The 11,550-nt window shown below is 58.6% G+C and overlaps 2 protein-coding genes across 2 annotated transcripts; one reads left to right on the plus strand and one right to left on the minus strand.

Annotated features, from left to right (window-relative positions):
• Positions 1–2,602: 2,602 nt before the first annotated feature.
• VOLCADRAFT_65388 (uncharacterized protein) lies at positions 2,603–6,274 on the plus strand (the record flags this gene model as incomplete). The annotated part of the gene is made up of 4 exons (XM_002954909.1): positions 2,603–2,719; positions 3,829–3,942; positions 5,573–5,795; positions 6,138–6,274. Coding segments are annotated over 4 exons (591 nt in total), but the record flags the coding sequence as incomplete, so codon positions are not given.
• A 1,729-nt stretch (positions 6,275–8,003) lies between these two features.
• On the minus strand, positions 8,004–10,651 carry VOLCADRAFT_95874 (uncharacterized protein; the record flags this gene model as incomplete). The annotated part of the gene is made up of 6 exons (XM_002954970.1): positions 8,004–8,037; positions 8,128–8,191; positions 8,622–8,703; positions 9,025–9,126; positions 9,794–9,894; positions 10,501–10,651. The coding sequence occupies 6 exons, from the start codon at positions 10,649–10,651 to the stop codon at positions 8,004–8,006; spliced, it is 534 nt and encodes a 177-aa protein (XP_002955016.1).
• Between the last annotated feature and the right edge of the window lie 899 nt (positions 10,652–11,550).

Here is an 11,550-nt window from a genome sequence, read left to right on the forward strand (position 1 = left end):
ATGTGGTTTTCTTCCTCGCTAAGTGTCCGGCTGCCCTAGCTCCTCTCCCCCCGTCAGGGGGTGTAGGGCGCCAAACTCGTTAAACCACCTCCTAACAGCCTCCTAACCGCCGCCTCTAACTGCTTCCCCGCCGTCACAGGCACCAGGAGGTCAACGGAAGATGAGCCACAGTCAACGTCGTTGACGGCGGTGGTGGCGGCGGTGGTGGCGGCGCCTCTGCAGGAACAGCAGCAGCAACAACAGCAGCAGACACACAGCACCGGCAGTAGCAATGACGACAGCAGCGGCACCTTCGCTTCCCTCACGCCTCCCGCCGCTGACACCGCCGCCGCCGCCGCCGGCAGAAAGACGGCACAGGGAGATGCGGCAGTAGCAGTACGACGACCGGTAGGGGGTTCAGGGGCGGGTGCGGCGGTCAGTACCGGCAGCGCTGCTGATAATACGGCAAATGCCGGCGGCAGTAGCAGCGGCCACAAACGCGGCGGCCGTGTTGTGACGCTTCATGGTGCAGAAGAGGAAAAGGAAGGGTCCCGGGCGAGGGTGGGCGGGGGAGGTCGCCATCATGGTGATGGTGATGATCCCGCGGGCGCCGGCAGTGACGGCGGCGACGGCGGCGACGGCAGCGATGGTGGCGATGGCGGCGACGGCTGCGATGGCGGCGATGGTGGCGATGGCGGCGATGGCGGTGATGGCGGCGATGGCGGCGATGGCGGCGACGACAGAAGCGGCAATCTTCGCCGCCATGACCACGTCGCCCGAAGCCATCATTTGCCCGATGCCCGTCAGCGTCATCATCACTACCAACATCATCAACATCATCATCAACATTACGACCACTTGCCGCAGCCCCACTCTGTGCGCTTCTCTTTGCCGGGTCCCCTGGAGAGACACGATGGACCAGCCCTGGAGCCGCCGCTCCTTGGGCCGTACGAAAGTCGGCCTGTCGCCGTACCGGGGGAGATGACGGGCTTTGCGCGACACACCTATCATCATCATCAGCAGCGGCGGCGGCGGCGGCGGGAGGAGGAGGAAGAGGAGGAGAAGGCCGGTGGCGGCGGCGGCGGTGGTGACGGTGGCGGCGCCAGCACCACTCACAGGCGCTGCTTTTCTAACGGCAGCGGCTACGTCTCATCGTCAAGTGATGAGTACGAACGGTACGACAGCGCGTTAGGATCGTTCGGCGGCATCGTAGTAGGCGACGGTGGGGCATGGGGAGTCAGCCAACGCCAGGGAAAACGGTCCGGCGGCGGCGGCGTCGACGGTGGCGGTGATAGCGCCGCATTGTCGTCCGGCACCAGCGGCGTCGGCGTCAGCGGTGGCGACAGCAGCAGCGGCGGTGATATCGGCGGTGGCAGCTCCGGGTCGGATGCGGACTCGGACATGCTGTACAGTACTGCACATGGCGACATGATGGACGCGATGTACGACACCGCCGGGCATCAGCTCTGGACGAGGTCAGCGGCAGCGCAGGAGCCGGCATCTGCCGGCTCCGACGCGAGTACAACAGCCTTCACACCCGCCGCCTCCGCTGCAGACTTTGATCCTGGTTTTGCAGCCGACGACACCGGCGCCGGCGCCGCCAGCGCCCACAGATTACCACATCCATCACCGCCGCCGCCGGCGGCAGCGGCGGCGGCGGCGGCCCCGACCCACGGGTCGTTCCTGTCGCCATTTGCACCCCTCAGCCAGCGCCAGCTCACCATCCGAGCTGCCTCCTTGGAGAGCCAGCTGCAGGCGCTGCTGACGGGGGCCGGCGGAACACCGGCGGCCCCCTCCCTGGCGCCGGGAGGGACTGCGAACGCCGCCGCCGCCGCCGCCACGGCGGCCGCTGTGGAGCCGCCGCCAATACTGCCCTTGCCCCAGCGCACCCGAGGGGGCTCCGACGGTGGCTTGTGTGGTAATGGCGGCGCCAGTTGGACTGCCGTACGCCTAAGAGATGAGCCGGGGGTTCAGCAGCAGGAGCAGCAGCAGCAGCAGGAGGGCGGGGAGAACAGAGGCGGCGAGTACGGAAAGCGGCAGCAGCAGCAACAACCGCTATCGCTACAACTGCCTGGCGGTGCTACAGCCACCTCACAAATCGGCAGCCCTCAGGGCCCATTCCAGAATCATCATCACCCTTTCACGGGTCTTGCAAGTCAATCGGCAGTAGCGGCGGCGGCGGCGCCGCCGCCGCGCAGGTACGGCGACCCAGCGGCAGTGTCGCCGTCGCCGCTGTCGCGGCGCAGCAGCTCCTCCACCCTCTTACGGTCGGCGTCTGGTGCACCTGTACGGCGTCTGGGCTCTAAGGTGCTGCTGGCGGCGGCACCTAGCGTAGTGGCTGCCGGCAGTACGGGCGGCGGTACGTCGGCGGGTACGGAAGCGGCAGAGCTGGAGAACAGCCGGTGTGTGCATGTATGTATGTGTGTGTAGTAGCAATAATGCATTTAATAACCAATAAAAGAAATAAAGAAATAAATAGCGAAATAAAATAATAATATCTAAATCTTATTCGGCATTTTCCGCGCGCCTGCTACCTGTTAACCCCCCCTTCCGTCCTTTCCCCCCATCCGGCGGCCCCCCCCCACCCCCCAGGCTAGTGGCGTGTCACGCCATATCCGGCCCCGCCCTGCTCTCCGAGTACCTCACCGGCAACTCCATCCGGTCTGCACTCAGGCGGCACTCGGACGTGGTGGGTGGTGGGTGGAGGAGTGGTGATAGACTTGTTGTTCTACTTGGTCTTGTACGGCGGGAGGTAGTTGCGGCAGAGGTAGTTGAGGTGGTTGAAGTGCTTGAGCAAGGTAGTTACTTGTGATCATTGGCCGAGGTTCGCCGAGGTTCGCACGCATCGTAAGTCTTTTCCGTACCAACCGCCTAACTGTTTCAGATACTGTACTGCAAACCGGATTATAGTTAGTTGCCTCTTACTGAACTGTGGACCGTGCAGGTGAAGTCCCCTATGGCGCGGATAAAGGTTGCTCTGGATGCAGCTCAGGTATGTGCGTGTGTGTGGATGTGTGTGTGTGTGTGCACGTATGTATGCACGTATGTATGTTGTTACAGGGTGGGTAACTTCGCCAGCGGCCCCCTTTCCCGGGGCAGTCCCTGCTCTCCCCTGCTAGAGGGGCACCTTAATCCGTCACCCCATCCGACTTCAGAATGTATTCGTTGGGTTCAGCAGCTCACCACCAGCATCTAACCAAATCTAGCGGATCGACGGCGCATCAACTTAGTCCCTGGTCAGCTCGCAAGTTGATTTTATCACGTCCTACATCATCCATATGATGGGGGGCCACCTCCCATTTCAACACTCCTCAAACACCCGAGGAGCCGGTAGACGGATTTGAACCCGGGTCGGCCGGGAGCAGAAGTCAGGCCTTAACCTCTGCCAGCCGCCTTCCCATGCACGTATGTATGCACGTATGTATGCACGTATGTATGCACGTATGTATGCACGTATGTATGCACGTATGTATGCACGTATGTATGCACGTATGTATGCACGTATGTATGCACGTATGTATGCACGTATGTATGCACGTATGTATGCACGTATGTATGCACGTATGTATGCACGTATGTATGCACGTATGTATGCACGTATGTATGCACGTATGTATGCACGTATGTATGCACGTATGTATGCACGTATGTATGCACGTATGTATGCACGTATGTATGCACGTATGTATGCACGTATGTATGCACGTATGTATGCACGTATGTATGCACGTATGTATGCACGTATGTATGCACGTATGTATGCACGCGGGATGGCGGGTACTATAGACACACGCTCACACACACAGACTCCCTCTTATTACAACACCCTTCCACACCCACACGTCGCAGGGTATGGAATATCTCCACTCCCGGGGTGTCGTACATCTGAACCTCAAGACCGGCAACCTGCTCGTGGGCTTCTCAGAGAAGCAGCCGTCCTGCAAGGTCAGCTCGTACTACATAGTACGATATGGTCGATATGGTCGTTTGCTCCGTCGTACAGTCCGGGCTTGTGCCATTGGGTTTGTAACATCGGCCCGTTAACGACCTCTTTCCCTCGCTCCACCTCGTTCTCTCTCCCTCGCTAAAGAGTGCAAAGCGTTGTTGTTGTTGATGGTGGTGGTGGTGGTGGTGGTGGTGGCAATTTTTTGGTGGCAATTTTTGTCAGGCTGAGGATTTGCGCCACGCGCGACCTCGGCACCTATAAAGAAGTATGTTGTTACAGGGTGGTTAACTTCGCCAGCGGCCCCCTTTCCCGGGGCAGTCCCTGCTCTCCCCTGCTAGAGGGGCACCCTAATCCGTCACCCCATCCGACTTCAGAATGTATTCGTTGGGTTCGGCAACTCACCACCAGCATCCAACCAAATCTAGCGGATCAACGGCGCATCAACTTAGTTCCTGGTCAGCTCGCAAGTTGATATTATCACGTCCTACACCGTCCATATGATGGGGGGCCACCTCCCATTTCATCACTCCTCAAACACCCGAGGAGCCGGCAGGCGGATTTGAACCCGGGTCGACTGGGTCGACTGGGAGCAGAAGTCAGGCCTTAACCTCTGCCAGCCGCCTGCCATAAAGAAGTATGTAATGAAATACGTACTATGACATGAGACCTATAAATTAGTGTTACCAAACAAATGAGAACGTCAAGAAACAGTCGACAAAAATCCTTTGGGAGAGAGATAATTGGGCCCTTGCGGGACGATCAACAAATGAATGCCGCACTGTTTGGGGGGTCTACTCCGTCAGCCTTTTGTCGTATATAGCCATATCTTGTTAGCTGTACTCGTACCGTACGGACCTGTTGTGTGCCGTTGTAACGGAAAACGTACCTTAACGGTTAGCGGTTAATGGTTGTTTATTATTGCAGGTATGCGACTTCGGTTTGCGGCGCCCCACCGTGTTGGCGGCGGTGGCGATGGCGCGGATGGCCTCGACACTGCTGCCTCCGCCGTCGCCGTCACCGTCACTGTCGCCATCGCCGGCTGCAGCTCCATCGTCACCAGCACCAGCAGCAGCAGCAGGAGGAGACACTGGAGGAGGTGTCGGTACCGCGGTGCTGAGTACGAATGCAAGTACGAGTACGAGTGCAAGTGCGAGTACGAGTACGAGTACCAGTACGAATACGGCGACGAGGCCTGGCGGCGGCGGCGGCGGGGGGCCAGTGAGCTCCGCTGACCCCTTGCAGGCCCCCTCGCTACCGCACTTGCAGGCCCCCTTGCAGGCCCCGTCACAGCCCCCCTTTCAGCCGCCCGCATCAGGCCGCCGCCAGGATCAACGGAACCAGAACCAGCTGATTCCCGCCAGTGGTGGTGGTGGTGGTGGCGGTCAACCGCCGCATCATGGTGGGCATCAGGCCCCTCAGGCGCTGCTGGCTCGCAGTCTGCCCTGGACCGCACCGGAGGTGCTCCGGACGCCGCACGACGTCACAGAAAAGGTACGTACGTTCGCGTTCGCGTGTGGGAGTGCGTGCGCGCGTGTGTGGGCGTGTGTAGGGAAGTGCAGCCATGGATGATACGGGAGGCCGCTACACACACCCAGTCATTCACACAGGCATACATACATACATGCGCACAGACGGCCCCCACGTGAGCCCCCAAACCCAATGTGTGATGTGGCCCTTGCTAGCGCAGTCAGTCTGTCTCAACCACCCCCAACCCCGAACCGCCCTGGCCCCCAGGCGGACGTGTACTCGTACGGCATGATCATGTGGAGCCTGTGGACTCGTGCGGAGCCCTGGGCGGGTGCGGACATGCGAGCCCTGCTGACCGCGGTGGTGTCCGGAGGGGCTCCGAGACCGCCTGTGCCAGGTAGAGGTAGAGGACGTGCGTGTGCAGTAGCAGTACTTAAGGAGTGTATATGGCCATGTGCGGGAAATGTCCTTGAACATCCTAAGGGGACATCGGTTACATCGGTTACATCGGTTGCGTCGGTTACAGCGGTTACAGCGGTTACAGCGGTGTGTACTATCGTTTGCATCGGACGTCGGGTAATGGACAGCGTGTGATAGCGGAAGGTCGCGGTGTGTGTGCTTGGGGGACAAAGCGGGATAGCGTTGAGGAGTGACGAACATGTGCGTGTGTTTCGTACGACAGCACCCTGTCCCTCTCCCCCATCAGGTGATCCCGACTGGCCTCCCTCCGAGCCCCGGCCCCCAGAGCTGGCACCCGGGTGGTCGGCTCTGATGCGCCGCTGCTGGTCCACTGACCCACGGGACCGTCCCACCTTCAATGAGGTGCTGGAGCGAATGAGGGTGAGGGGCTCGCAGCCGCACGAGAATGTGTTTTTATTGTGAAGTTTCTTGAAGTATTACGCTCGTACATACAGTCGTACCTTCGTACCGGGTAGAGAGCGGGGCTGCCACCTAACCGCACGTAGGGGTAATAACTACCTCCGGAACGAAGCTAGCTCCTCCTATCTCTCCGAAAACGGAAGAGGGCCGCATTCCCCCGAAGGACATACATACATACACAGCACATACATACATACAGCACAAGGGATATCTCGCACATGCCATGTCATGTCATGTGCCGCCACTGCCACTGCCACTGCCTGGGGGGTTCCTCTGTCTGGTCGAGGACAGCTGTCTGTTCAGTATAGCTCTGAACCCACCCATTGCCGACCCCCCACAACACCACCCCCATCCCCATCATCCCCGCCATCCCCATCATCCCCGTCATCCCCATCATCCCCATCATCCCCATCATCCCCATCATCCCCGCCATCCCCATCATCCCCATCATCCCCATCATCCCCATCATCCCCGCCATCCCCATCATCCCCATCATCCCTGTCAGGCGATGTTCCTGGAAGTTAAGAGTCAGAGGAGGGCAGCCAAGGCAGCAGCGGTGGCGGCAGCACCGCCAGCAGCACCAGCGCCAATTATTTAGTGGGTGATGGCGGCAGCGGCGATCGATCTGGTGACCAATGAGCAACCTTTTCGGTTTTCATGTGTCCTTGTGTAGCCAAGTGTGGGCCGCCGGCTGCTGCAAGCAGATATTCACCGAGGCCACATCTAGCTGAAGGCTTTCATCCTTCATCCATAATGGGCGATATGAGGGATATGCTCTCCCATGCTGACGCACTCGCTCTGAGCGACAATCGGGTAGATATAGACAGATAGATAGATACATAGAGAGAGGTAGGGAGATAGGGATGGTGGTGCCACAGAAGCGAGGGTTGGTGGTGAGTTGGCAGCGTGGTGGTTGACATTGCTGCTGCTGCTGCTGCTCTGAACGATGCACATGAATGTGAGGCAGTCACATTGTCTTTCACAACGAATGTAACAGTCTTAGCAGTGGGGAGTACGACATATTCCAGCTAACCGCTAATGACCCCCCCCGGTGGTATCATCGCGCGAAAGGAGAGTCATGGGACACACCTTTCAGCTAATTTCTGCAGCAGAAACAGCAGCAACAGCAGTAACAGCAGTAACAAGGCAACCAAACCATGGGGGCAAGCGTCATCATTCGTCACCCGCGGCAACTAACTACTAGCGAGTGGATGTACCATATACACCTAGCAGTGCAAGGCAGCCAGCCAGCCAGCCATACCGTGTCAACACACGAAAAAACGCCGTAACAGGGGGTGTGGGGTAACGCAATCACGCAGCCAAACCGGTATACTACTGTATGCCGTGTCAATAGACATGTAGCCGCGTTGGTGTTGCGACATGCAACATGTATATGCATGTGTGTATGTATGTTGTTACAGGGTGGTTAAGCTTCACCAACGGCCCCCTTTCCCGAGGCAGTTCCCTGCTCTCCCCTGCTAGAGGGGCACCCTAATCCGTTCACCCCATCCGACTTCAGAATGTATTCGTTGAGTTCAGCAACTTACCACCAGCATCCAACCTAATTTAGCGGATCAACGGCGCCTCAACTTAGTTCCTGGTCAGCTCGCAAGTTGATGTTATCATGTCCTACACCGTCCGCAAGATGGAGGGCCACCTCCCATTTCATCACTTCTAAAGAATAGTATAATGTATGTTCTAGGACAGCTCCGACTAACCCCAACAAACTCGTTTACGGCGCCCCAACCCCCTCAGCCGTACAGGAGCTGCGGTTGGGTGTCGGTAACTGCCGCGGCTGGGAGCTGGTAGTTGTACGGCGGGCCGGCTGGGAAGCTGTCGAGCCTGGGGACACGCACACGGGTCGTTGGCATGAGTCGGGTAGCTGTACGGCTGGGAGCTGGAAGTTGCGCGGGAGACCGGCTGCGAAGCGACATGAGTGCAAATAGGTGTACGGCGGAGGTCAGGGGGTGGTGGCTGGCGGTTGGCGTGGCGCACGAGTGGGAGGCTGGGAGCTGGCAGTAGCGTGTGGTGCCGGCTGGGAAGCTGCGTGTGAGCTGCGTGATGCACTGCGTGATGAACTCAGATGGGATGCATGGGGCTGCGCCTTTCCATGAGCTGCATCTGGGCTGCACACGGGATTCACACGGACTGCACTATAACTGGCGCGGCGGGGCGGCGCCAGCCGTCCCCGCCGCGCTGGGAAATGGCGTGTGGGATGTGATGGGATGTGATGTGATACAGCCAGGTGAGGACATGGCCGCGTGCGGTGCACTGCATGCACCGGTGTGGCGCGTCAGTCTTCCTACCTACGATCGAGCTGCATCAGAGCTCACACGCGGCTGCGGCTGACCGGCGCGGCGGGGGGCGGCTGGTGCAGTCCCCCGCCGCGCAAGGGGGCTGCACTGAAACTGGCGCGGCGGGGCGGCGCCGCGCTGTGGGGCGAAAGGAGCGCGGCACAGAAACTCAAGGGAAACTCAGTCAACTCGGAGGAAACTCGGAGGAAACTCCGAAGTCGAACAATGGAGGCTGTTCTTAATCTTTTTGCTCTTGTGAGTAATTAGCGGCTAGTGTCAGTTCTTCATCGCCTTGCGAAGCGCGCGGTAAGCATTGGAGCTCAGGTCCTCTTGCAGCTGAGCCACGGGCAGCCATTGGGCCTTGGGAAATCCTTCAAATCTCACCAAAAAGTGCAGCTTGCCCTTTACAAATTTGCTGTCCTCGAAGCGCGACACTTCGAAGTGTGTTTCGCCACGCACCTGCTCTCGCTTGCCCTTCCTGCTGCCACGCTTGCCCGCAGGCTTGTTTGCAGGCGCAGCTGGTGGTGCCTCTTGAGCTTCAATAGCGCGTGTAGCCTGCTGCTGAGTTGTGGCAAGAGCACGTGCAACACGCCGCACCTGGCGCTGCTCCTGTGCTGCCTCTGCCTGGCGCTTCACCCCGCCTGCTACCCTGTAGTCACTTCACGAACCAGCAGCATTTCCGACCGGCTATGCAGGCGTCACTTGCCCTCCACGGCGAACCTATAGCCCTTCTGCCGAGTCACGGTGTAAAAATATCCTGTGAATAGGTGGCCTTCTCCTTGTCGAACAGCCCCGTGCCCTCCAACAATCGTACACGGTCACCAGGCTTGAACCCACTCACCACGCGCGTGTTCTTAGCATGCTGCCCCTTGTGCAGGGACAGCATGAAGTCCACACCTGCGAACGCCTCATCAGAGGGCGGAGCCCCCCCACCACGCTAAAAAAGTAGCATTTTTTTGGCCCTGGGTGCCGTGGGTGAGAACGTGGCAAAGCTCTTCTCGCCAGCGGCAGTGGCCCAGGTGGCCTAAAACCCCGGAAGATGCAAGCCCTGGAGGTGTCTCCTTGGTCTGCTGCGTGCTGCGTGCTGTTGTACAGGTCAAACACCTTGAGCAGGAGGTGTGCTATCCCGCATGCACGTGTCTATGTAGCCCTCAGCGAGTAGCTGGGTAGAAACTCGATCAAAATTCAGCTGAAACTCAGTCAAAACTGAAAACATACTCTTACTGACATTGGCTATGATGTGCAGGCCGGGGCCCCTTGGTAGTTCAACCTGGCGACCCTGCATAAAAAGCAAGCCACGCGCACTGCACAGCTGGTACCAGCTGGTACCTGCAACACATATAAGCGGGGAAGAACATGAAGGTCTTCAAAAGCGTGCTTTTTCCCAATGCTTCATAGAAAGGCGGCTTCCTGCTACCTCCAGGGTGGTCTGGCATTCCTGACACGGGCTGTTTCAGAGCCGCTCAGCCTCTGGAGGGATCTGCACAGGCCTCTGGAGGGCTCTGAAGGGCTCTGGAGGCCTCTGAAGGGCTCTGGAGAGCTCTGAAGGGCTCTGAAGGGCTCTGGAGAGCTCTGAAGGGCTCTGAAGGGCTCTGGAGGGCTCTGAAGGGCTCTGAAGCGCTCTGAAGGGCTCTGCAGAAAGCCCTAACCGAGAAGGCCCCGATGCGACCGCAAGGGCTCCGCCCGAAGGGGCAAGAGGCAAGCCAACACGAGCACCGCCTGTGCGCCCGGCCGCCCTGCATGCTTGGCGGGCCAGTACCCAGTTGGCCCAGTTGGCCGCAGCAACCCACAAGATGCCGAAAGCCAGTATTAAGGAGTTGACAAACTCCAGTGGTTGAATGTTTGGCAGGCTGGCGGCACCCAACGGTCGCACACCTACGTCCTGGGGCACAAACCCAGCCCAAGCATAGGCGCTCACAGACCGCAAGCACTTACTGGCATACACCACCAGCCCATGTACCCCGCAGCTCGTTAGCACCTCCAAAAGCCGCGAGGGAAAGGCACGGATGCGACCATGAGTTGTGGTCGCTTGCAGCAGCACGAAGCTTACGACCGGAGGAGAAAACTCAGATATGGGGATGCGCATATTGCAAAATATCAGGGAACTGTGCTCGCTTTGGGACTCCGATCCAACGACGAGCGAGTCCAAATTCTTCACGTTGCAAACACCGGGCGCGTCACATTGCAAGCTAAGCAACGCGTATACATGACGTGTAGCATCAGTCCTCAGTTCACTTCTTGTAACGAACATCAGCATAGGTCCAAGCCCTCTCGCTTGGAGGGATATGCAAACAAACATCATGATAGGTAAACTCGCACGCTACCGAGCATACCTCTTCCCGCGGCCGTTTTATGAGCCTAGTCTTGCAAGCTACGTCGTATGCTTTCAGTTCTTTCAGTTACGGCTAAGCAGCTACCCACATTTCCGGCCTGCATGCCGCGTGCGACTGTGGCCAACATGCCCTCCTGCGCACCGCGCTGACACACCGCGGCCTTTCGCCCAAATAAATTTCATACACTTGTACACGCGCATTTTGCGAATCGCACGCGCGCATCCGCGCGGTAAAGTTCGCTCCTGGCTTTGGGCCGTCTTGTACGGACCGTTTATTCGGCACAGTACGACCGGACACAATTGTGCGAGAGGCTGCTTAACCAAGCACTGTATCATTAATATGCATCAATCAAACACCGGGGTCCTGGTGAAGCAGCTGACCACGTACTAAAGTATATAGATGCGGAAGATGCCGAAGTATGTCGGTGAAACATGATGTGGCAGGAGTGGAGAGAATAGTGCAGCGGTATATTGTGAGTGTAGTTGAAGGGTTACAAGGCGTTCACCCAACATCGCAACGCACGGACGAGCAGTAGTCAGCAGAAAGAAGGCCGAATGGTCAACAGAAAGGAGGCGGCTGCGGCTTTCAACGCTGCCGCGAAGGCGCTGGACGTGCGCGGGAAGGAGCTCGGCGACTTGTGCTTCGCCCTGTC

The sequence above is a fragment of the Volvox carteri genome (genome assembly GCF_000143455.1).
Source record: "Volvox carteri f. nagariensis unplaced genomic scaffold VOLCAscaffold_47, whole genome shotgun sequence".
In the NCBI taxonomy this organism is placed as follows: Eukaryota; Viridiplantae; Chlorophyta; class Chlorophyceae; order Chlamydomonadales; family Volvocaceae; genus Volvox; species Volvox carteri.